This window comes from Siniperca chuatsi, linkage group LG3, assembly GCF_020085105.1.
Source record: "Siniperca chuatsi isolate FFG_IHB_CAS linkage group LG3, ASM2008510v1, whole genome shotgun sequence".
NCBI lineage: Eukaryota > Metazoa > Chordata > Actinopteri > Centrarchiformes > Sinipercidae > Siniperca > Siniperca chuatsi.
This window is the reverse complement of record NC_058044.1, coordinates 14,023,896-14,049,832: the sequence shown is the minus strand read 5'-3', so window position 1 is coordinate 14,049,832 and position 25,937 is coordinate 14,023,896. Positions and strand designations below refer to the sequence as shown.

At 38.3% G+C, this 25,937-nt stretch overlaps 3 protein-coding genes across 6 annotated transcripts; 2 read left to right on the top strand and 1 right to left on the bottom strand.

Annotated features, from left to right (window-relative positions):
• The first annotated feature begins 264 nt into the window (after positions 1–264).
• On the top strand, positions 265–3,449 carry LOC122872999 (perilipin-2-like). Of its 4 annotated transcripts, none has more exons than XM_044189210.1 (7): positions 265–373; positions 553–583; positions 948–1,131; positions 1,837–1,919; positions 2,040–2,289; positions 2,400–2,533; positions 3,018–3,449. In XM_044189210.1, exons 2-7 carry the CDS (start codon positions 563–565, stop codon positions 3,351–3,353), a joined length of 1,008 nt encoding a protein of 335 aa, XP_044045145.1. In that variant the 5' UTR covers positions 265–373; positions 553–562; the 3' UTR covers positions 3,354–3,449. The 4 variants fall into 4 exon arrangements, with proteins under 4 accessions (XP_044045145.1, XP_044045142.1, XP_044045146.1 ...); XM_044189207.1 differs by having other exon boundaries at positions 315–443; XM_044189211.1 differs by having other exon boundaries at positions 315–443; positions 2,400–2,540; positions 3,018–3,219.
• A 424-nt stretch (positions 3,450–3,873) lies between these two features.
• Positions 3,874–8,996, bottom strand: rps6 (ribosomal protein S6). The gene is made up of 6 exons (XM_044189225.1): positions 8,847–8,996; positions 8,014–8,145; positions 6,999–7,209; positions 6,162–6,308; positions 4,757–4,914; positions 3,874–4,006 (listed from the first exon to the last, which is right to left on the bottom strand). Exons 1-6 carry the CDS (start codon positions 8,850–8,852, stop codon positions 3,911–3,913), a joined length of 750 nt encoding a protein of 249 aa, XP_044045160.1. The 5' UTR covers positions 8,853–8,996; the 3' UTR covers positions 3,874–3,910.
• Positions 8,997–10,664: 1,668 nt separating this feature from the next.
• Positions 10,665–25,195, top strand: acer2 (alkaline ceramidase 2). The gene is made up of 6 exons (XM_044189218.1): positions 10,665–11,145; positions 11,571–11,685; positions 14,362–14,503; positions 15,156–15,293; positions 21,944–22,081; positions 22,684–25,195. The coding sequence occupies exons 1-6, from the start codon at positions 11,032–11,034 to the stop codon at positions 22,868–22,870; spliced, it is 834 nt and encodes a 277-aa protein (XP_044045153.1). The 5' UTR covers positions 10,665–11,031; the 3' UTR covers positions 22,871–25,195.
• Positions 25,196–25,937: the final 742 nt, after the last annotated feature.

Below are 25,937 nucleotides of genomic sequence, written 5' to 3'. Positions count from 1 at the left end.
TCATTCCTACTGTCTTGTAAGTGGAGAATTAAACATGACATGTTCTGACATCCAAGTATTGTGATTGACATAGTGTTCAACTGAACACTTACAATTAATATTTCAATTCAGCTAAAGTTAACATTAGCTGCAATTCAAATTATAGAATATCTGCAGAATACATTTAGGATACATTGGCAATGTTAGGATACATGTTAGGATACATTGGCAAAGCTCCTGAACTTCATGAGGTAGGCTAGTTAGTGGAGTAGCCCACTTCGTTAGGTTACCTGCCACAGAAGACAAAAACAGAAAAGCCAAAGTTAACAGCTGGGATATTTAGTTCGTGTCATACCTGCGTTGACTTACCGCGAGAACAGCCAGAGCAGCACAGGTGAATGCTAATTGACTACGCTACCACGCTATGTGAGGGACAGCTTTCGTAGGAAGCAGCACTTTGCAGGGTGAGAGTTGTATTTTCTTGACCTCGTAAATCGATAAAGTCTACAAAGAAATTTACATTTGAAACGTTTACTCATTTTAAGCCAATTTCTTTCCCCCTCTCTATCAAAGGGTATGAAACATGCCGATGAACAACAACCAGGTGAGTACAATCGAGGTAGATTAACCCTCTTTACATACTCACACGGCATCAACGCAGGCTAAATTGCTTTTAGTCTAGGCCTTTCTATTTTTTGTACCCAATGAGCTCTTAAAAATGTCTTCTGTTTAAATATTGTAGTAGTTTGTTAGATGACAAACGTAACAATTAAAGGTGCCCTAAAGAATCTATTTGAGACTGAGGGCTTCCATTTTGGTATTTTATTACGGCAACTTTGGGAAGATTTTTTTTAATTTAGATATGACCAAACATGTCCAACAATTAGCAATTAAACTATTATTTCACTGTAAAACCCCACTCAAGGACTGAATATGGGCTTCAGCTTTTTGTGTCTGTTTTCTTGCAGAAGGTGCAGACTGCAGCTGCCAGACTGGCCAAGCTGCCCGTGGTTCGCTCAGCTTGTATCAAGCTGTCAGTCTTGTACATAGACACTAAATGCAGCCACCCCAACCTGCGGTCTGTGTGTGAGGTGCTGGAGAGCAGTGCGACAGCTATAGGCACAGCAGTCATTGTTAAACTGGAGCCCCAGCGTGAGTACTGTCAGGGCTAACAGTTCAGGCTGCATTGTTATTCTGTGTGTGCACTCCCTGCTTATTATATTTATGACATACTCTGGATGGGAGCTATGGTTTAAAAGAACCTGCCAGTGAAGATATTCAACTTACAATCATATAAAAGAGAAAAGAGCAACAAATTCTCACATTTTAGAAGTTTGAACTAGCAAATATTTGGAATTTTTCATTTTTAAAGAATGACTCAATGATCAAAATTGTTTGATTAATTTTCTGTTGATGGACTAAAAGTCAATTAATTGATGTAATTGTTTTAGCTCTAATGTACATAAACGGTTTGTTGTGGCTCTATCACAGGGCAAGCTTTCCAAAATCTGAGTAATAGCAGAAAAACGAAATGATGTGATGTAGTAATCTATTTCAAGAAGTTACACAACCCCATCACTAGCAAGTGATAATTTAATCCTTATAAGGTCATACAGCAAAAAAAAAGCATGTCATACATTAACAACATGTGTACCCAAATGAATCATTTATATTTACTTAAAATCAAGTGCTAATAGGTAATACCTTTTTAGGTTGCTGTTTGGACAAACATATGATGCAGATAATAATTAAGTTAAAGGGTCAACATGTCTGCTAAATGAAGGCTGCAGGTGCCATTTACTGTAGAAGTGAGAGACCGTTTCAGTAATGGTTCCACTGTCCGGGACATCTCCACAGTTTCCATTGCAAATGACGTTGCATGTAAAAGTCTTGACTGGCTGGAGACAGCGTTCCCAGTGCTTCACAAACCTACAGAGCAGGTAACCTTTTTCTTTTAGTCTTTCAAATCTTAATGAGCCCCATAAATAACTGCACAAGTCTCCCCAGACAGCAGAAGAAGCTACGAACATCTTTCCTGGTTTTGTCCTTGTTTCACCCAGATTGTTGCCACTGCCAAGAACAAGATGCACGAGATCCAGGATGTGGTGAGCATTGCAGCTAATGGAACTATGGACTGTGTGCAGCACACAGTCACATGGCTGAAGGGCAGGATACAGCAGGTTGATGACCAGGCTGACCAGTCACTTGTGGAGAGAACCATCAGCGTGGCCAGTGTGGGACTGGACTCTGCTCTGATCGTGTCAGAGGCCCTGATGGACCGAGTGCTTCCTCCCACTGAAGAAGATAAAGGTACGCAAGCGTAATATGGAGTTACTGATGTGAAACGGCTAGACGTCACATTCAAAACTGACACTGACCTTTTGTCTGTCACTCAAAACATCTTCTTGCTGACTTTATAGAAGAAGAAGCTCACTTGTTGGAGGGTTTTGAGGCGGCCACACTCAGCAGTTACCCTGTGCGACTGGTTTCACTGGCTGCCAAGTTCTGTAGGAGGACCTACCGCATGGTTGGCTCCAAGATGCAATCTGTTCAGGTGTGCTGTGAGTAAAGGACTTGTTCGACACACTGTGGAATACGCTTATTCGCTTTCTTGCTGAGAGTTAGATGAGAGGATCGATACCTCTCATATCTGTCCATTGAATATGAAGCTACAACCCCTTAGCTTAGCATAAAGAGTGGAAACAGGGATAAACAGCTAGCCTGCAGTTCTTATGCTATGGAACATTTTCTCAAATATTTATAGGACATGAAGCTATGTAATGTTTTTCCTTAAGGCAATGTAACTTTAACACAAGTTTAATGTGATAGTAACATAGGCATGTAACTCCTAAATATTAGAAGTGATTTTATTTTACTCCTGTATTCAACTCAATTTGATGGCTTTTGTTTTGAAAGGCCCTTTGCACCCATTGCAGTCATTTCACACACCTGTTAACCTTTTTTTTCCTCTTTAGCTCAAGAGAAAATATCTTCAATAATTCAAACTTGGCTAAAAGCCTTTGTCCCTTACTCAACAGATCATGGAGAATTTGTCCAGGTCACCAGGTCTGGTTCAGGACCTTCAGACCAGCTGGCTAACCTTGGCCTGGAGGATCCAGGGACTGCCTCACTATGTGCAGCATCAGCTCATGTCTGTGTTCTTGTTTACCTCCCAGATGTACAACTTAAGCTGCCCAAAATCCCAACAGCAGTCTAATAAAGATAAAAGTTGCGTCAATACTGCTGAGACCTCAACTCAAAAGGATGTTGTCCAGGTCTACCAACAAGCTACACCTACCTGCCGAAAGAGGCCACTCAAGATGCCCGTGTTTGACCGTGGGTGTAATGTTAAAGGATGTGTTAATGATCGTTAAGTACTATAATTATTTCATAGACGTGTGCTGAATTTGTCCCACAACTCTCAAGGGGGTGCAACTGAAAATTGGTGTGAAATAAAAGTTGAAGATTCATATACTTTAATTCCACTCGTCCTTTAAGTCTGGCAACTAGCAGTTATTATAGAATAACTGAGATGCCTCCTAATGTAAACCATTTGTTTAAGGTTGCATTTAGAAGCTCTATACAGGCTTTTTCTTGCCATTAAGTTATTCTGGAGCTTGAAACTCCATTAAATGCAATGCGTGATTGTTTTTGTATTTAAAACATTTCTATACACTAAATTCACTATTTAAACACTTCCATTCTGAGCAAAGGGTATGTTTTGGCTCTCCGATAGCAACCAATTGCCTATATTCTAGGCGTTTGGCTCCCAACAGTGTCATTAATTTCAGTCTGTTAATCACCTACTACAATAAAACTGGAAAACCTGCAAACATTTGAAATATTTATAGTCAATGGGACTCCAGGTATTGAGAATAAATTAGACAAGCAAACTTTTCAGCAAAACATGACTTTATTTGACTTTATGATTTCACTTTTGGCTGGACTCTGACTTGGATGTGGATGCTCTCAGAGAAGAAAGGCGGCGCCTCTTGGCGATCTGTTCCTGGCGCTTCTCCTTGGCCTCCTGTTTGCAGGAACAAATGTGTCAGTAAAATGTTCCAACACATCCAAAAAGCAGCCACTTGCACACAACTCCCCCATATCACACAGCAGCATCATAAGACTCATTAACATGATCCATTTCACAATTCCATACTTCTTCCCCACTGTTAATTCTTAATTTACTGCAGAGGGTGCTCACATTATAGTTTGATGCCAGTGGCTGCTAGAAAATGCAGTGTTTAACAAAAAAAAAAAAAGCCTTGACCTTTGACTTGAATGTTAGAATTTTTAAATAAAAATAGCTGGCAGTGTGTCAAACTTCCAGGTAACCTGATAATCTGCAAAATATGATCCCACCATATTGGCAAATAGATTAATCTTTTTAAAAAAAAAAGAGCCAACCAAAACTAATTAACATTGACATAACTGCACAAATCAAATAAGGAAATGACAACCACTGTTAAAATGACTTCCGTACAATAATTCCAGTGTGTAAAAGGATTATCACCAATTGAAAAGTTCCAATCAAAACTATGGTGTATTTTATATGAATTTTTTTTCGAGAATACACAACAGGAAAAACCAGTGTCGATAAACTTCAAAATTATCTAAAAAGTTAACTTTTGAGTCATTAATCTGAAACTACTTACACATGTTTGGTGCTCAACTGTCATTTCAATATTGTTTTAAGAGAAAGTGTTCATAACTAAGAGCTACTTTGGTTCTTAGTGGCCAAGCACTGTAATAAGAGGGAAAACCATAAATAAATTACCTTCATCCTCTTGGCCAGCAGCTTGGCGTACTCAGAGGCCTCCTCCTTGTTCTTCTGGGTGCGCTGTCTCTTGAGGGAGATGCGGCGGCGCTTGTGCTGCAGCACACGAGGCGTCACCAGTCTCTGGATCCTGGGAGCCTTAGTTCTGGGCTTCTTGCCTACCAAAGAGAATGGATGCAGTTAGTACAGACAATGCAAATAAATGGCAGGTGTGGTAAAGGGTGTTGGGCCATAAGGTTTTATAGAGGCAGGTAAGGTGCCAATAGCGTTAAATGTCTACACTCGATGAGAACCAAAGTCAAAGTAAACAACTTCCACAAGAACGGGGGTCGTCACATTTAAATCGAGTCGCTTCTTTTATCCAATAAAACAGTGAACACATTTCTACAAAATCTATTCAGCAGTGACCAATAGTATTGAACACTTGAGCACAGGAAGCTTTACTAGGGAGGTAAAGACATTTTTCAGGATGAAGCTTGCCATAGACAGACATGATTGTATAAACACGTAATGGTTGAACAAATAAGGCTTACATTAGACAATTTCTGTTTCGGTTTATGTTACTTAATGTTTGTATGCATTGGTTAGAGTTTAGGTAGAGCTTCAGTTTTGTTTTTATAAACCTCAGTTTTTAAATTCAAAATGACAGATGCATCATTTCATCTTGCCCCAAGCTCTCGTGTGTGTATGCATAATGCAATTTATTAAGAAAGCCCAAGACACACTTATAGGCAGATGAGCTGCAAGATAGATTCATGTTCTTGGTTTCCAAAGTTTTATCTGGCAAAGAAACTTGAACTCATAGGACTAGAAAACTTTCTTGCTGCTCCTCAGCCTCTGATTGCATCATCATATACAGGATTACAAGATACAGAAAATACTGACAAGTGTAACTGATGTGTGTGCAGATCTATTACACTAAAAAAAACAAACAAAAAGAAAAAAAAAGCTGAAAATTGGTGCAGTGGTCCTCAAAACATTGTAGCATTTTGAGTAGATACATGCCAATAAATTCAAATCTTATAGCTGTATTATTTCAATTGTGACAGCATATCCCACCACTACTGTCGGCCAGAACAACAGCTAAAATACCAAGAATTATGCAAGTCTGATATTAACCCAAAAGCCAAGCAGTGTTTACATTACCATTTTCCCAGTGCTTTGATTGTTGCCTTGAGTATTGTAAAATATTTTAGCAACAAACTTATAATTTCATGAGCTGAACTCTCATTTTGAAGTTACTCCCCCCACCAACTCACGTTTTACTGGCACAGACAGTCATGTGGCTCATGAACTCATGATTCAATGGACGTCGAAGCCATACCCAAAACCTACATTCAGTGATCCCAAAAACACTAGCAGGCTTAAGTAAAAACCAAAAGTGGAAAAACAGCTCTAGTCTTACCTTCTTTAGTCAGGGGTCTCCTCACAACATACTGCCTAACGTCATCCTCCTTAGCCAGGTTGAAGAGCTTGCGGATCTTGCTGGCCCTCTTGGGACCAAGACGGCGAGGGACGGTGCTGTCTGTCAGCCCGGGAATGTCCTTCTCACCTGAGAATAACCAGATCAGGAGAAGATGAGTTTAAGTTGATCAAAGCCAAGTTCACTTACAAATTGCATTTCTTGCATCTTAAGTACTTCCATGATTTTCAACAATCACAAAAAAACAAAATAAATCAAAAGCGCTAAACGGTACAGAGTGTTTCTCCAGAGAAAAGCGCCTGCAGCCCAAAGCAGCTAAATGACCAGGGCGACTACCTACACTTTGCGGAAATCTGGCCACACTTAAAATGGTTTCTGAGTACCATGCTCACTGTCCTTTGTTCTTCCGATACCAAAATCTTGTCCTTTGCCTACAAATTCTGCATTCGTATGCAGATCTGTTTATAGAGATTATTTCGATTCTAGTGAACACAAGACACAATGAGAGAGCAATGCAGTTCAACCATCCACTGATCCTGGATCTGGTCGCATCTGGTAAGCAGCTCCACAGTTACTCTGGCAACACACTGTCCCCCCTTAATGACTACAGACCAATCAAAAAGGGTCTACTGGTGTGCCATAAACATTTACAAGGCATATTAAGAGACATTCCTAAATCTGAGTTTTAGTCATCTCAAATAAGCCTGTACTGTGTAGCCATCGAGAATTATTTGTTGGTTTACTGGTTAATAGTTTGCTTCTGTATCCAATTTACTATATCCATAAAATGGTCCACATGAGCCAGACTGAACACGTTACCTTTCTTGACGATGACCAAGTTGAGAACGCTGAGATTGGCGTCAACAATGCAACCACGGACAGACTTGCGCTTGCGCTCGCCAGTCCTGCGGGGACGGTAGCAGGAGTGGCCCTTGCTGAGCAGCAGGCGCACACGGCCGTGGGTCAGCACACCCTGCTTCATGGGGAAGCCCTGCCTGTCGTTGCCTCCGCTGATGCGCACCACATAACCCTACAGAAGTAGAGAAAGCAAGTTGTTCTCTGCTTCTCCATTAAGGGTACCTGGTACACAATGTCTCAAAGTAAAGGATTGTTTGCAGAATACATGAAGATTACAGACTTTCCCTCTTACATTTATAATTGCACTAAATTTTTGAGCACAGATAAGGCTGCAAAGTTTGAGCCTCTAATGATTAAGACTGTCGATGGATAGTCGACTGCTTTTTAATAATCAAGTTTCCAAAATAAAGGCTGGAACAGGTTGTCCATTAATTGCAGGCTTGGTGGTTTCATTCCCAGCTCCTCCTGTCCACACATTAAAGTGTCCTTGAACTAGACACTGACCCCAAACTGCTCCCAATGGCCAGGCCAGCGCCTCATATGACTATAAATGCAGTCCATCTACCATTCCCTCAGGCCTGACCTTTTCAGAACTTAGCAAACCCAACTTTGGCTTTTAGACTTAATTTTGCAGTGTCTTGCATTACTGTCTCACCCACCTTTAGACTTCAGCTTACTGAGTTAATTAGTAGTTTCTTTGAGGCAAGGGAATTGAGAGAGCAATGCTGTTACAGTCAGCCATGGTTAAATGGTCTGGTCGTATCTGGTAAGCAGCTCTCCAGTTTCTCTGGCAACACACTGTCCCCCCTCAATGACTACAGATCAGTCAGAAAGGGTCTACTGGCGTGCCACATTATGTGTGATGACTATACAACACACTCAGTAAGTCAAACTGAAATGTACACTCTGCACCATGGTGTGGACACAAGGCTACAACAGGTCTAAAGAAATCAAATAGGACACATCACAACATTACCTTCCACTCATCTCCCAGAGGGTCAGCAGCCACCTCAGTGGCCATACGCTTCTCATAGAAAGTTCGCAGCTTACGCTCATCATCAACTTCAATCAGCTTCTGGCAGCCAGTAGCGGGGAATGAGATGTTCAGCTGAAAAAAAAAAAAAAAAAAAAAGAGTTGCAATGTAATTGTTACACGACAGATAACGTTACTTACATTGGGTTTCACATAGGTCATGACAGGTTACCAAAATTCCTCATGCAGGTAGGTGTAGCAGGTTACGTTAGCTGTGTATCACACAAAGCAGGGATTGATAAGGTACATTTGGAATTACTGGAGGATTACTGGCACCTGACATTACTCATATGAACTCATACAACCGTCGGTTAGCGTATTTAAACTAAAGTAAGAATTTAAGGGAGATACTGGGGCTCGGAGGCCTATTAGCTTCTCTGCCGGCAAAGCATTCATAGCCCACTAACGTTAGCCCTCTAGACACCGCTAGCATTAACACAACCGGTTTAACGGCTAACGTTATAAACGGACAACGCGGATAACACCGCAAGTTCAAGTAAAATTAGCTACAGAAGTTTGAAAACTCTATTGCGGACAACTGAGACTTGAGCTCGGGGCACATTTCTCAGTGTGCGGCCATGTTTCTACAGCTCACTAGCCGACACGATCGTCAGCGCTGACTTTCCTCATAATCAAAGTTCATCCCAAGTGTCAGAGCCGTGGCCGCTACATCAAACTAGTCCGCTTTAAAGTTCAGAATCATGGGATCAACCATGCACGAGTATTTAAAAGTAAATTGCTTTCCACAGAGATTTATAGTTAGGGAAACATTGTACCTTCATTTTGCCAAACCGGCCCTACGACGGTCCGCCACGGAAAAGAGACCGGATATCCGCTTCATGGTCTCACATAGGCCTGAAATGTTATCGCGATAACTGGCTCGCTGTCATTTTCTAATCAGACTCAAGCTGAAGGTCGTTAAACAAATTTCACACAAAAGAACAATTGCCGACGAACGCAACTGTATTAAACTGATTAACTGAACAGAACATATATGACCTAATCTGTTTATTTGTTTATTTTTATTAGTTTAAAGGTACGTTTCATGTAAAAATAACCACATACCAAGATTGGTGTAATAATATGAACTTTATTAGCAACAGGACGGTGTAGTCCCTCATTCGTCCAGGAGTGTTCTATCGTATTAGCAACATGAAGACAACAATTTAAATGTCTTGCAAAAAAGACAAGCAAATCCAAAGGCACCAGACAAAGCTAGGTAAGAGCAGCAAAGGTGATAGAATTGGTAAATAAATGTAAAAACTTATAAATACAAGAAATACAAAACTAAGCTAAAATTAACTAAGAACCCAAGTAACATAGAGGTAAACATAGGGCTTTTCAGATAATGTACAGATTCACCAGTCTTTAGGATCAAATGATGTCATTTGTCTGTCACAATGATACAAAAAATGACTTATTTGCTTATATATTCCGTCACGTAATGAACAATAAGTAATATGTTCTGTCAGTATTTTCATTACAAAAAATGCAGCAGTTCCAGTTAGGTTAAAATCTAAGAAATTCCTGAGGGATATATCCCTGTAAATGTCCTCAGACTTTTGAACTAATGCAGTCTAGTTAATTTAGCCTCTTGAAGGAAAAAGAACTGTATATAATCTTCTTGATTTTCTGAACTAAACAACATAAACTTGTTTTGCAATTTAACAATATTATCGATCATGAACTATGATGGCTCTGTTTCACCAGAAAGTCCTGCCAGTGAGTCAGCAGCATGCACGCAATACCAAGGCCCTGAAACTCATGTTCACATTTGATGTAGTCATGGGCCTTTTTCACAGAAAACAATTTGTAAGTAAAATAAAGCATCATATTTTATACACTCATGTAGGGTCTTATAATATTAATCTGTAAAGTAACTAGTAGCTGCTAATTAAATGTTGTAAAGAATGCAAAAAAAATCTACTTAAGTAGAAGTGTAAAGTATCATAAAATAGAAATAAGATAAGATAGAACTTTATTTATCCCAAGGAAATTGTTGTGCAGCAGTTGCAGTACAAAGTAGGAAAGAGTGCAAATATAAACTTGAGAGTCAAGTATAAATATATATGACTAAATATATCACTAAACAGACATCAAAAATCCACAAAATCCAAAATATACACAATGCCAAATATATAAACAAGGTTAACGATAAGGATCATAAATTGCTCATATCTCAAGATGCTTCTTGGTGAGTTGCATATAGATACAGTATGTATGTACAATACAATATAATATATGTAATACAGGTAAGTGAATATGGTTAATTCATAATACTCAACTAAAGTACAAGTACCTCAGAACTGTACTTATGTGCAGTACTTCAGTAGGCGTACATAGGTACTTTACAACACTAACTACAAGAATGTACTAAAGTGAAAACAAAAGCAAAAGTTGGTTAAACATGTGGGGGATTAAATAAATCTTACTAATTGATTTTACTAATCCAATATGGTTTAATACCTGCAGTAAAATTGCCTTTTTACGTGTTTTTTTTTTAAATAATTCTTTTAAGTTCATCATCCCTCTTTTAGCCGGTTATTTAGGAGTTATATTAGAAGAGAAAATAAACGAAGAGAAGACAAATGGGGGCTTCCGGGTTCAAGGCCGCTGTTGTCACGGTTCACCGAAGAAGGAAACCGACAGGGGTGAACCCTCTTGCGCTTGAACACTCTTTGGCTACGGACAGAGCAGCTGTCAATGCACAGTACTGAGCGTCACGACAAGCAGGAGGCTTTGTGGAAGGACAGGGGCTTTAAAATGCAGCTCAGCGACGATTTTTGTAGTGTATCACAGTGTCAGATGTACAATACGTGTCAGTTTCTCCAACGTTAAAATCTAGCGTGAGATTAACGAGCCGAGAGATAGGGACTTTACTCGAGTGTTTTTTTAATCTCCAAAGCTGACTGCGGAGTGTTGTCTGCTCTGCACTGTCCATCCGGCAGAACTAGTCCAGACATGAGTAACGTCAATCTGATTTTTTGGGACCAGTTGCAGGCTGGCAGCTCCGAGGTGGACTGGTGTGAAGGCAATTACCTAATTTACCCCAGCATCGCTGAATTTTACAACACGGTCGGTCTGAAGTCGTTGGACTTGTAGCTAACGATGTGTGCTTTTTAAAAATGATTTTTTTTTTTTTAGCACAATGCAGTTTTGTTTACAGTCGCAGCTAGACCACAGCTTTTCTGGCTTTGTTTTTCTTTGTGTCGCACTGCTTTCTTATAGCTTTTAATATTATTCTCAGGTTAGCTATAGCTAGCTGTGAGTTATACTGACTTTCAACAGTTTGGCTGCTTTTCAGCTTCAACATCATGATGTTTACTGTTAGCATCAGGTTACACATTTTCCTGTTTTTAATTTCCACTGCCTGACAGTTTGCAAAGGGCCAGCGAAGCCCGCACACTGGTCAACTTTTGACAAGCATGTTGTCATTGAGCTACATTATCAGTTCAACTGTGATGTATTTTTGCTCATAGCTTCCCTTTGTATCATTTCAGATCAGCAACATTTTGTTTTTTGTTTTGCCGCCCATATTAATGTGCTTGTTCCGCCAATATGCAACACATTTCAACAGTGGGATTTACCTCATATGGATTCTACTAGTTGTGGTTGGTAAGTTGGCTGGCTGATATTAATGTCTAACTATATACTGTGTGATGATGACCTCTTAACCTTTCATGTTTCTGTTCAACTATGCGGGAGACCATCATTCATTTCACTTAAGTGTAACATAAAAAAACATGCTTTATATCTGCTGTATGTAGTGCTTAAGTATACAAAGTGTGTATTAGAGCGTGGTCTGTAATAATCATATAAGAGAAGATACACTACTGCTGAAACAATTAATCAATTAGTCAGAATTAATTGGCAACAATTTTGAAAACTGGTTAATTGTTTGTCATTTTTAAGCATAAAGTCACTGATTCCAGCTTCTCAAATGTGAATATTTGCTGTTTTTTCTAGTCTTCTATGATAGTAAACTGAACATTTTGGGTTTTTGGACTGTTAGTCCAGTTAAACAAGCAATTAAAATATGTCAGCTTCTGCTTGTGAAAGGTGTTTTATATTATTTTCCGACATTAGAAACCAAAAGAATAATACATTTACTGAGAAAATAATCAATAATGAAAAGAATGAGTAATTGCAGCCCTAAAATACACAAACATTGTGAGTACATAAACAAAGAACATGAGTTCTACATTTTGCAACATATATGGGTTGTATGTAGGCGCTCACACTGGTCAGCCCTCCTTCTTAAATTGCAACAACGACACTGTTAGGATGTAGGTTTCCTCAGCTGTGGCCTCTGTTACAGCTTTCAGTTATCTTGAATCATTTCACCCTCTTAGAAAAACACTTTATTATGACCAGGCTTATTCACTTGTCATATGACTGAGCCTTTTGCCTAGATTTCATTTGATTTGACACAGTATTTAGGTCTTAAATGGTGCTACTGTATGTCAATGACAGTCCTAAAGATATTACAGTGTTTCCACACTGCTGCAGTGAAAACACTGTTTGCAGTGTCAGCAAAGATAACCTGACAGACCTCCTCCTGAGAGGTAACCTTACTGGATGATAGAAAACAACTCTAGCTGTTGAAAAGGTTTTGCATAACTGACGTAGCCCCAAGAATGTGAACTATGGGTCATGTATAAAATAGGTCATTTATTCTCATTCTGGAGTGTGTAGCTTTGTCTGTCCTGTCTCCTATCAAACCCTGTTTAACATCTGTCTTCCAAACCAGTGAGCAAACTTGAAGGGAAATAAAAGCAGCCTCCTATTTTCATTAATACATTTCTTGTTCCATACCTCAAATTGTTATGTATGTGGTGCAGGAGTTCTGACTGCGTCCATTGTTAGGAATCTGGAGGCTGTTAAAATTTTAAAGACACAGCTAACAAGGGGTTACATGGTTTCATCTCTTTTCCACTGTCTCTGTAGTTGGGACGACCTTTGACTCGAGCAGAAAAACACCCCTATAGGTTCTCTTATGAAAACAACATTCAGCTGCTTTTCTTTGGTTTTGGCATCAGCTGTGTGTGGGCTGTGTCATTCATGTATGGGACAACTGCATTGCCTGCTACCAATACATACACAGTGTTTCCAGGCAGAGCTGCAATTAATGATTATTTTAAATTCTTGTTTAATCAGATTATTTTTTTCTCGCTTAATCGTTTGGTCTATACGATGTCAGAAAATAGTGATAAATGCCTTTTGTCCAACTAAGAGTCTAAAATTCCCAAATATCATAGAAGACTAAGAAAGCCAGCTAATATTTACATTTCAGAAGTTGGAACCAATTAATGTTTGCATTTTTGGTAGAAAAATTACTTAAACAGTTAATCGATTATTGTAATAGTTGATAATTTAATAAATGAATACATTTCTGTAGATTGACTCATCGATTAATCAGTCAATTAAAATCAATTAATCAATTGTTTTAGCTCTATTTCCATGGCAAAGTTAAAGCAGTCTCTGTATACGTTGTGTTCACACGAGTACACTGACAGGTCGTCACGATTAGTAACTTCTGACAGAGCAGCTGTTCCTTTTGGATAAGAAGTTTGTTAAAATGTAGGAAACTCCTGCAGCGGCTGTTATCAACACTGATTATGCTGATTATAGAATGTCCGTTGGACCGTGATAACAAACGGTACTTACTGATCCATCCTCCACAGCATTTTAAAACTCAGAGTAGCAGTAACACTGGTTTGTAAGTAACTATTTGTAATTAACTTCTTTATCCCATTGTGGTTCTTTGCTTAGAACAGCAGGCATTTCTCAGTGTCACCCCACTAAGCTGTCTTTGTTTTTGGCACAAAGTGAGTTACATTATAGATGACTGATGGTCAGTCCTGTCCCTCGCCTCCTCGATGTCAGTTACTTGTCTGCCTAAAACATTTGATGTCACTATAATATTTTTTAACACATGTAATCTGTTAGAACTGGTCTCATTTAGTGGTGACATTTGCAACTTTTTATACGTTTTTCATCGTTTTGTTTTCCCATTTGTTTTCCCACTTTTCCCATTTGATAAACGGAAATGGGCTGTACACTGGATATGATACACCGTTTTGACTGCTCATAGTAGCTCTCAAAGTTTTTAGCCCCTGACACAGACTGTCTTAATTGATGTATCTCTTTGACTTTCTTTTTTTCTTTTCAAATGGAGTGTTTTTTAAAAGACACAATCTCATTAATCCAGCCTCGTTAACACACTGAACAACTTCAGATGACATCTCTCTTCTGAGAAACATTTTTTGTGTTTCTGCGTCTTTCTTTCAGGTATTGGATCAACATATTTTCATGCCACCCTCAGCTTCCTCGGCCAGATGCTGGATGAGTTGGCCATCTTATGGGTGCTCATGTGTGCCATTGCCATGTGGTTTCCCAAGCGATACCTACCCAGGATGTTCAGGAGGGATCGGTATGTTGACCAGTGTAACGCTGCATCAGAATAACTGCCTTTAGAAGCTTTAAACTGGTGTGTGGGTGTATAAACGCATTGGTCCAATCATGTGCTATCATGAGCTATATGTATGCAGGTTTTCGTCCCAGCTTATCACTACAGCAGCTAATTTACATGCCTTCAACTGATTCAGAGGAGGAACTTATTTCTTAACTCTGCATTTAGCTCAGTGTTTGGATGGACTGAACCTCTGCTTTTTCCACATTTTCACATTAAATGAATTTCCGGTAGACATACAGTATTTGTGCTGAGCAGGTTCATCTGTGAAGCTCACTGTTGGCCACTGTTTTGTCATGTGATGTGTCCACTGCTTTGACTGCCTGTTTAATAATAGGCCTGTCTGAGATAGCTGACACCAGAAAAAGCTGCATCACATGTCTTTACTTCTCTTTTTGTTGTCACAGAGCCGTCATGGCTGCTTCTTTCACTACAGGCTGTCACTTAAAATATTCCCCTCGTAGCCGAGGGATTCTTGTTTATTATCTGAATGTTATGTGTGTTATAGTGCTTTCTGAGTCATCCCCCACATACTGAATTTCACAATGCTGTTAATAGAGGGCAAAATTGCTGCAAATTGTGTTGTTCTGACTTGTTTTGCTTTTCAATCTAGGTCAAGGTTTAAAGTGGTCATCGGCATTTTGTCAGGGATTACCACTGGGTTGGCCTTTGTTAAGCCTGTCGTCAACTCATTGTCACTAATGACCCTGGGCATCCCCTGCACCGTACTGCTCATTACTGAGCTTAAAAGGTTAGTAAAAAGTTTTGTTTTGTTTTTTTAAACAGCAGAGGTGAGGGTGGGGAGGTGAATTTGCAGAACCATCACACATGTATATATTTGTTATTGGAAGAATGTTGAAAATACGGACTCACCTGATGGTAGGCAATCTTCATAGGGACTCAAAACGGGGAAAAATATGTCAGACAGGTGCAAAGTAACAAAATAACATGCTTTTCTCCACCTAAGAAGGTTCTCTTCCATTAAAGTCAATACAAACCATGTAAAATCAAGGATGGCACAGAATTTCTTCCTCTCTCACTGACTCGACTTGAGTTCTAGGCAGCGAGGAACAAATCTTGCACCATGTTTAGTTTTGAATTGTTTCTGAGTAATGTTTTTTTTTTAAATGTTTTATGTGTTTTGTTTTTATGTGATCACATTACTTAGTGCCTACCTTACCTTCTTTTTTTCCTCAGTGATTCGTAGTATGACGGTCCTGTATCAGGATTAGGGAATGAGGGACTTTTGATTGGTTGTTCTTTAGTTTGTTCAACACAAGTGGGTTACACCACTTTTTGGAAAACCATTGCAGTTTGTGCTGAAAGTGTATCCTACGTTTTTTGTAACTACGAGCTTGATAAGAATCCTAAACTCAAGGTTCATTTACTTAGCTGTGGAACTTCCACCTGCTGTAGAAGACCGTGGGATATGGCGGAAAGTTTCGAGGATAGCTAAGTAAGTGACCCTTGAGTTTAGAATCTTTATCACAGTATATGTGTTCCCAAGGTAAAGAAAAAACATCCACACTCAAACTACTAGCTAGTTTCAAACCAGTGATTTACTAAATCAGGTTCCACCTTTTAAAACTTGAGAAATGTCTTAGCTCGTAAAGACTTAAGTGATGTGTAAATTAGTAGCTAGGAAACATTTGTTGCATGTCCAATCAAAAGCAATCAACTTGTGTTGTAGGTAGTCACTGTAGCTCCACAGGCTGTAACATAACTTCCAAGTGAAATAGTTTTAAGGGGCAAATGATGAATTAAAACCTACCAGATAATTCTTTGTAAATATAGGTATGACTTTGTTTTGTTTATATATACATAAATGGAGAATATATGTCTGTTTCAGAGTTAGTAGAATTCCTGCAGTTTAGAATGCGTGGTAAATATCCAATTATACTTACTTGACAGATGTTATTCTGTCATTTAGTCTAACAATGTTTGTATAGTAATGTTGGTTTTGTAATTTGTTTATTGTATTTTTTTGTGTGAAATATAATTTAAAATCTTTCTAATTTACACTACTATTGAACAGTTCAGATGTGTTGACTGTATTCCATTGCCTGTCTAAACAGGTCATATATTCGCAAACTAACGTTAGCTATGCAGTGGTTACACCTGGCAGTTAGTAGGTGTAAATATTTCTTAACAACTAAATTCTACGTGAGAATGCACCCATTTTAATTTAGTTACACGTAAATCTCCACCCACTAAACACTTGTGTAGGCTAAGTTGGAACTTAAAGGAATACAGCAGCAGATATTAGTGACCATGTCTGTGGTTCAAAGTTGCCTTGTCAGTGAAATCAGCTGTAATGTTAAGTTGTTAACAGGACAAAAGGGAAACCGTGTCAAAATGTAGTTTCTGTAGTCTACAGTACATTAAGATGTCACCTTTGGCCTTTTGTACTAACATTGTCTAATGGCATGTTGTCTGTTCCAAGCAAAGTATAGGGCCTTATGATGTGAAGGAATGTTCCTGAAAACACATACCTAGCCACTCGTGTGCGTGTGTGTCTTAAGCATTCCTCCGTCACAGTAATGTGGCGTTTCCGTTTCCCACATCCCTGACTCACCACCGTTAGTCTTGTAACCTTCAGTCATCTATTGTTCAACCTGTTAGTAATTCCTGACATTACTGCAAGTGCCAGTCATCTATTGAGACTGCTTGTTTTTGTTCTGCTAAGTGAGAGAGAATTCCTGCGGCCCTGGCTGATGGACCTTTGCCCTCAGAAATGACAGACTGTTTTGTTGTTGTTTGCTTTTTTACAGTACAGCCTCTTAGGCCCTATTCAGGGCACTTCCAGTTGGACAAAAACAACTTGTTCAGTGTATAGGATATCCATTACAAATATTGCACAACTGAAAGCGTTGAAGCATAATACCAGTCATAGTTATTTATAAAGGACAGGTTGATACAAAACAAACAAAAGTTATTATGTCTGAACAAGGAGTTTGTGTATGCGAGAGCAAAGTTCATTTTCACATAGCAAATAGTCCCACTCATTTAACTCTCCACTGTCTTGCATGGCTTTTAAAAAAAACAAACAAACAATTTCAAAAAGAAATAAAGAAGACTGTGTACAGTGGTGTGAAAAAGTGTTTGCCCCCTTCCTGATTTCTTATTTTTTGCATGTTTGTCACATTTAAATGTTGCAGATCATCAAACAAATTTAAATATTAAGTCAAAGATAACACAAGTAAACACAAAATGCAGTTTTTAAATGAAGGTTGTTGTTATTATTAAGGGAAAACAAAATCCAAACCTACATGGCCCTGTGTGAAAAAGTGATTGCCCCCTAAACCTAATAACTGGTTGGGCCACCCTTAGCAGCAACAACTGCAATCAAGCATTTGCGATAACTTGCAATGAGTTTACAGCGCTGTGGAGGAATTTTGGCCCACTCATCTTTGCAGAATTGTTGTAATTCAGCCACAATGGAAGGTTTTCGAGCATGAACTGCCTTTTTAAGGTCATGCCACAACATCTCAATAAGATTCAGGTCAGGCCACTCCAAAGTCTTCATTTTGTTCTTCTTAGGTCACAGTAGAGATACAGAAGCAAGAAGCACAGGCAGTCAGACAATCATTTTGAACAGATTTGGAAATAAAACTTATTTTGTAAAGAAAACATATTTTGGCTCATTTTGAAAGTCAAAATAGGGGTGTATGGTAGCCGGGTGGTTAAGACTTGTACCACATACTGTGATTGCAACGTCCCTGGTTCGATACTGGCCAGGGTCCTTTGCTGCATGTTACCCCTCGATCTCTCTTACTCTCTTGCCTCTTCGCCATTTTCTTTCTGTATCTCTACTGTGACCTATTAACTAAAGGCAAAATGCCAAAAAAAATAAGGCAAAATTATCTTGGAAAAAAAAATTTGTTCCACCATATAGCTGTGCACAAATGCATTTTTCCAGTGCGGTTAAGGATTATTACCAACAATGCGGGCATGTTCAAGTGGTTGAGATAATATGACTTGTTTACAACAAGTCTGATCGTCTGACAGCTTGTTTCCTGTCTTGTCAGAGTTGTACATGCTGCCATGTTCCCAGAGTTTAGCAATTCACTCGATAAGTACAATGTAAAAGATAGAAACAATGGCAAAAATTACGAAAATAAGATTCAAGTTGTAATGAACTGAATGAAATGCTGATTGTAATAGCTTCTCATTTGCGTATATCATCAAAAGTAGCTCATGATCATTTCGACTTTCAAAATAGCATCAATACTGTATGAGTTGTTATTCATTAATCCAGTTTGATATTGTTTCTGATAATAATATTGACATCGAGTATACAAGCTATCCCTTTTTATATTGTTAAAACCAGTGCATGAAGAGCTGTCTCCAGTGTCTTTGATAAATATCAGGCTTTGTTTCACTGATCCAATGGAGCCTCTTCCTTTTTTTTCCCCTGAGTGAGAGAAGCCTCTCAGCAGTACTTCACCCCAGATAGACAGACTGGCCTTTCCTTCACTTATCTTTGCCTCCAACAGTCAAACTCTCCATGACACTCACTAACACTCTGTCTCCAAGGAGAAGTCCTGGTTTCATGTCATGTTTCGTATCTTACATGCTTCTATTTGAGCTGATAGGCACACTACCCCAGTGTGGTGATGGTTTTGTCAGTGTATGATTGTTAGCAGGAAGGGGGTGTTGGCTAACTTATGACAGTTGTACTGTGTGTATGTAAAGGCAGTTACTTAGCCTAAAGCCGCCTTAGTACTGTACCTGATCCACAGTCAGGATTTGCTCCCATGTGAATATAATCCATTGAAACACTTAACAGTATAATACAATATTGATGACAATTTAATGGCCTATTTCCCTCTGGAAAATACAGGCAGAGGGCAGGGTCTCTGCAGATACAGACACTGGTGCACACTTCTAGTGGGTCATAAGTGATGATTGAGAGGGATTATTTTTGTATGAGTCTATACATTGTTTTTTTTAGGAAAATCCTACTTATTCTGCCTTTAAAGCTGCACTAATAAATACTTTTTATATTAACAATGGGTCAGTTGACAACATGTAATGTGAAAGGGGTAATTTCTAGTGATAAGCTCACAGAGAATTACCATCTGATTCTGCAGTTCCTCTCAGCTCTAAGGAGCATTGTAGCATCTTTTAGCTTATTGTTTTGGCGGTTCTCAATCTCATCAATCTTGTTTCCATGTTCAGCAGCCAGCTGTTTTTAGTAAAAAAGCTCTGATAAACCTACTGTATGCTACCTGTCCAGCACCAAACAGCAGACAGACACAGTTAGCAACTAGCTAGTGGAGTGCCTAGTGAGCTAAAGAGACAGATATTTCCCCTGAGGAGTTGGTATTGACCAAAACAAAGCTAAAAGGATGGTGAATGTCGGAGTCACATTCATCAGGTGGCCAGAAAAAATAATGCTAAGCAAGTATTTGCTAATACATACGCAATAACAACTTTATTGGGTGATAATACGAGAATGTTGTTTTCATGTTGTTACGCTGCCCCCAAGTGACCAAAAAAAAATCAATGAATGCGGGTTTAACCGTTATCCTGTAATTACCACAGGCGTCCACAGTGACTGCTGTTCAGTAAAAGTTACATAAACTGGCTTTAAAATGGCAGAACTTTTCCATTGTCACAGAGACATCATGGCTGCTCCTTCACTTTAGACTAGCACTTAGAATTTACCGTGGCCCCTGCAGCTGAGTGATGCTTGTTGTTTATTTAAATCTTATTGTGCGGTAGTGCTTTCTGGAAAGAGTTTGTGTCATCCCAACATTCCTTTCTCCTTGAAACAATGGTAACCCAAATGAAAGGCTTGTAAAATGGTATGAATTCATCAAATGCTCTGTCCTAAGGGAAGGTGACAAACTGTGTCACAGTGACTAAACAGTTGCATCAACATCAACACGGTTTAGTCAGGCTTCCTTGCCACTGTTTCGGCAGTCAGTGTTTGCCTCAGCCAGCAGCAGGGCTGTAACTGGTATGTCCAAGAAAGCCAAGACTAAGAATAGTTTAACAGCAGTACTCTGGATTAGCACATGTCTCTGTAGGTCAGTGGTGTGTCCACTTGGAGATATTTGGGCAGAGAAGTAGACCAGAATAACCAAAGCCAAAATTTAACATCCTGGTATGGACAGCTCAAATGTAAATATAAAAGCACCATATCTAGAGTGGACAACACAGTCAGTAAAACCATTAGATAACCTCAGAACCAGCTGGGAGATTTGTACACCGCCAGAACTGAACACAAAGCATAGTGTGAGAGACCACCCGCACCCTGTATGATCATGAATTACTGTATGAATTACTGCCCTGAGCCTCTGGGAGGCTCAAGATGCCTCAGGCTAGAAAGAATATTTTCAAAAAGTCTTTAATTTTCATCCAACTTAATTTTTAAAGATGAAATTATAGTTTTGTTTTAACTAAATTTTTATTTACTTTTTAAAAAAATGTTTCCCTGTTCCCACCTGTATTAGCTGATACTATTGGTGGAGGACATCCCATGGTTTATGTTTGTGGATGTTGTTTGAATGTTTTATGTCTTAATGTTGTATTAATGTTGTACTACAGCACAATATAACTTTGTTTCCACTACGGTGGGCAATAAGGTTGTGTTGTATTGTTAGTAATAAAATTATAATTATCAACTGGCACATTCATGACAGATTTATAAAATCTATAATAGACCTTTTAAAGCTGCTATAATCAATATTTTCATATCAACAATGGATTAAATCACTACATATATTGTATGTGAAAGGTTTGAGCATTTTTCAGCTCACTGTTTTGACTTTTCAGTGAGCCCATAACTTTACGGTTTTGGTTCAGTCAGTGTTCAGCCACAGCAGGCTGTTGTTCAAAGCTCTAAAAACCTACTGTACACTACCTGCTCAGCACCAGGCAGCAGACAAAGTTGGCGACTAGCTAGTGAACATAGTGGAGCATTTAGCAGCTAAAGAGCCAGATATTAGTTAATGGAGTTATTAGAGACCAAAAACAGAGCCAAAAGAGAGTGAATATTGGACTTACATTCATTCAGGTAGAAACAAGCACGACTCCAAGTCAATGATAATGTTGCTCTGTAACTGTTGGATGCGTAAATGAGCAACTGTTTGCTAACAAGTTCGACATATCAACTTAAAAGTTGATAATGCTGTATGTCAATGTTGTGTTTACAGCTTGTTTCCACTGCCATATACTGGCCAAAAAATAAATAGATAAATAAAATAAGTGGCCAAAAAAAAGAATCTGTTAAAGCAGTTGTAATTAGCAGTGTGTTTGCATTTTTGATAAATTAGATGTATTTTTCCATTTACAAGTTAAATCCAAGGTCTCTTGTTGCTTTTTTTACTTGCCCTGTTTTTGCGTGTTTTCACAGTTGTACACATTTCTCACTGCTCTGTTTGGTCATTGCAGGTGTGAAAACCCACGTGTGTTCAAGTTGGGTCTGATCTCAGGGTTCTGGTGGGCACTGGCACTGCTTTGCTGGATCAGTGACAGGATATTCTGTGAAATGTGGTCATCTGTCAACTTTCCCTACTTACATTGTGCTTGGTAAGCTCAAAGACAACAAGAGTCAGTATTGTTTAGACTACCATTAAGGTTATTATTTATAGACAATTTATGCACTCTTAAAATTATTATTATTGAAACATCTGCTGTTACACTGCAGAAAACTCCATCTTATCGGGTCCTTTTTGTCTATAATTAAGTCTTAGAAATCATACTTTTTTAAACAAGTGAAAAAAATCTGCCAGTGCAATGTGATAATTTAGTTTCCAATAGAAATGAACTTGTTTCAAGAATTTTCCAGAAATGTGAATCTGGATCTTGAAACATGAAAGAATAAGGGACATTGCTGCTCTAGAATAAAAAAAAACTGTGCAAAAGGTGAAATTTTGCAACATACCAGAAAAAAGGTGATTTGAATTGAAAACAAGTAGAAATATTCTTACTCCGCTGGAAGACTGTTCTGTTTGTTTTAAGAATAAAGTGAGATTTTAAAGGCTTGAATTACAGATAAAAAAGACCTGATAAATCACTGTAGACATTGTTAATGCCTACTTGCTGATGACTGCATTTTTTATTATACTGCACCTGCAAACTGGATATATTTAGTTAATTTTGGTTCATTCAGACTCCTCTTGCTCTTACAGGCACATCCTCATTTGTCTGGCTTCTTACTTGGGTTGCGTTTGCTTCGCCTACTTTGACGTTGCGACTGAGGCCCCGGAGCGAGGACCCGTCATCATGTTCTGGCCCAACGAGAAATGGGCCTTCATCGGTGTGCCCTACGTTTCCTTTCTCTGCGTCCATAAGAAGTCTGCTATCAAGGTGACTTAAGGTGACCTGAGTCTGCTGCTCTGCTGGTCGCACTACAAAACTTCTCACCAGGATGTATCCAAACAACAAGACACACCACTGTGTCTGTGAGTCGGGTTGCTGCCACTTGGTGCTGTTGTGACTGGGTGACGTAGGTGATGCACATTTTGTCCAAGATTTATCTTTTCCTTTTTCTGTCCCTGGTGTGGTTTTCAATACACAGCAGTGTTTATGCAACTCTGTCAAAGAACATGACACAGGTTGACTTATTAAATAACACCATATTAAAGCCAATAAACCTTTACAGTGTTCCAAACACCTTCTCAGGCTTTGCATAGGAGATCATGTAAGTATTAGTATTATGCATTTCAAGCTTCTTTAAAGAGAAGATTTTGTACATTTTATAGTAACTTAGAAAACCTCATTATAAAGCATTGTATTGCCTTTATAAACATGAATATAGCATCTCATAGGTGCATTATGGCCATTATGAAACCATAAACAAGAAACAATAAAGCACTGGATTCATTAACTGTGATTAATGCATAAAATATTAAAGCTTCATATGATATTGCTTAGCCAATCTTACTATGCTCAATGAATCAACAAGCTGGTTTATGTTAGAGATGTGTTTATAAAAAGGTGTTTCGCACAAAGCCTTATGTGTTTTAAATACATAATGGATTCAGGCTGTTATACCTGCCCTCTTTATCGATGGGCATTTTCATTTAAAACGCCAGAAGCACTATAGGCTTCTTTCTGTCATGGATGTGCTACATTTTACTTCCAGCATGCCATTGTGATTGTTCAAGATAGTTTATTAGAAAGGTGTTTAATATATTCCTGTATATATTTTGTATAAATATCAATGTAATATGCAGTTATTTTCCATGGAGAAGCTTATCATTCATATATTACTGAATGAACAGGTACCCTTTGATATTGGCCAAAATCCAAAGTAAAAAAAAAAACTAAACAGAATGTGGAATCAAAATGTATTGAAATATGAATGACTATTCAAGGAAATAATTACATATTTTGCACAAAATGAAGAATGGTTCTCAAAGCCTTTGGCTAAACGCACACTGCATAGCATTTCAGAATACGATAATTACAATTATTTACAAAAAAATTGCTTGCTAATGTACAGCTTTTAATGCTTAAGTTTTCACTGCAGATTCTTTTTTTTTTCACCCAGACGTCTCAACTCTTAACTTCTCTTCAGGGTTATTTATTCCAGGCTCAGTATTTTAGACTTTGTGCTAAATATCATCGAAACTTTGGAAACTGTACAAAAAGCCTTAATCAAACAGAATAATAGACAAAAGAAGGTCCTTGTGTGATGTATCTGGAACTGTTTGCTCTAAAAGGGGAAGTGCAGTATAATGATTGCAGTAAATGGAAATGAGGTTTAGATTATAGCAGGTAAAGTTGTGGGACAGATTAGGTTTTATTACATCTTACCTAGTCTAATTCATCAGTGTTCATTTGACAAAAATGAAGAGAAATTGTGTATGTAGAATATAAAAGGGAAGTATGTTGGGTGTTGCAAAGCTAAACACTAACCCCAAAAGACAAGGATCACCAAAGCTTTTTCACTAAAAACCATTGTTTTAAATGTTGTTCATGAAAACTGCCTCAAGCTGTTTAACTAATATTATTTTACTCATGTCCTCTTGCAGAGGCTTCTGGGAACTCAACCTGCTAAAGTAGCTTGTGCTCACATGAAGGATCATGATTTACAAAGAGACTATTTTCTGAAGTGATATTTTTTAAACAACATGAAGTATTTTGTTAAATGCAAAACAATTTATATTTTTCTAAGTGAAGTGCAGCCAAAATAGAATTTTTGATATTGCGTGATTACTACCTTTTGTATTATTATTTTTTCTTTTATTTTAAGGAGAAACTTTGCAGACATTATTGACAATGTGAACAAAGCTGTTGTAGTGCCCAAGAATACTTAAATTGTGCTGCAAATCATATTGAATCATACATCTGACCCATGATGGTGGATTGTTTGTGTGAATACTGAGTCAGTGAATCACCCTCTGATAAAGGAGTTTGTGTGAACATGGCAACCTGTTTAATGCTGCCCTCTGCATCGTAATATTTGTCTTGGCATGAGGTGTGATTATGATCTCAGAACAATGAGTTAAGTCTTTTTTTATGGACTTACATGTGTATAGAAATCTGTTTTTCTCTGCCTGCATTGACAATACAGACAAACTGCACAGAAATATTTATTTTCATAATTTATCCTGTTTTATAAACATATATTTGTAATAGATTAGAACATTAGTACTTTATTTTATTTTATGCAATAAACTAAGCCAATACTCAAAATGATGACTGGTGTTTATTTTACAAATAACGTTGGAATGATGCAAGTATCAAAAATATTATTCACTGTTAATTATACATTTTTAGCTTCATGTTCTTTAATCTTAGGACTGAGACTCATGATAATACAGATGACACTTTGTTTGCCACCAGGGGACAAAGTTTTTCCACATCTACTTCATTTTATTTCTCTGAGCTGTCTCAGCACTGAGAACCCTAGATCAACCTTCAGTTTTTAGTATAAGAAAATTAGAATAGTCGGAAATATGTGGGACACACTGATTGATTTTCAGCATTTAACTGTGCAAACAGACTAATGTTTTAACACTGCTGTGTCTTCATCAGAGTCAAAGTGGACAAAGACATGAGGCAAACACACATAGTATACAGTCAACCTAGAACAGGTCTACAATTGTGTTTGGATAATTGGTTGAACAGACACATTTATTGGATACTGGATCCAAGGGTGGGAGCTGCTATAATCACATCAGAAACAAAAAGAACACAGACATATCATAATGTTATAAAGATAAAAGTACAGACAGTACAAGTACTGCAATCAAGTGTTTCACATTAGAGAAAACATGACAAATTCAGTTCTTCATTTAGGCCAAAAGGCTCCACTGTGTTAAGAATCCAATATGCCTTTCTGCAGAGCAGTGAGTTGATAGTTGGTCTGTTTGCACAATTAAAGGCTGCAAATCCATCAGTGTGCCCCAGTCCCCTATTCCCCCCTTGGAAGTTT

Coding starts and splice junctions, on each gene's coding strand:
- acer2 (XM_044189218.1), top strand. CDS start 11,032: ATGAGTAACGTCAATCTGATTTTTTGGGACCAGTTGCAGGCTGGCAGC. Junction 11,146..11,570: donor TCGCTGAATTTTACAACACG/GTCGGTCTGAAG, acceptor GTATCATTTCAG/ATCAGCAACATTTTGTTTTT. Junction 11,686..14,361: donor GATTCTACTAGTTGTGGTTG/GTAAGTTGGCTG, acceptor TCTTTCTTTCAG/GTATTGGATCAACATATTTT.
- rps6 (XM_044189225.1), bottom strand. Junction 6,309..6,998: donor CTTGGTCATCGTCAAGAAAG/GTAACGTGTTCA, acceptor GGTTATTCTCAG/GTGAGAAGGACATTCCCGGG. Junction 4,915..6,161: donor GAGACCCCTGACTAAAGAAG/GTAAGACTAGAG, acceptor TCTCTTTGGTAG/GCAAGAAGCCCAGAACTAAG.
- LOC122872999 (XM_044189210.1), top strand. CDS start 563: ATGCCGATGAACAACAACCAG. Junction 1,920..2,039: donor TTCACAAACCTACAGAGCAG/GTAACCTTTTTC, acceptor TGTTTCACCCAG/ATTGTTGCCACTGCCAAGAA. Junction 2,534..3,017: donor CCAAGATGCAATCTGTTCAG/GTGTGCTGTGAG, acceptor CTTACTCAACAG/ATCATGGAGAATTTGTCCAG.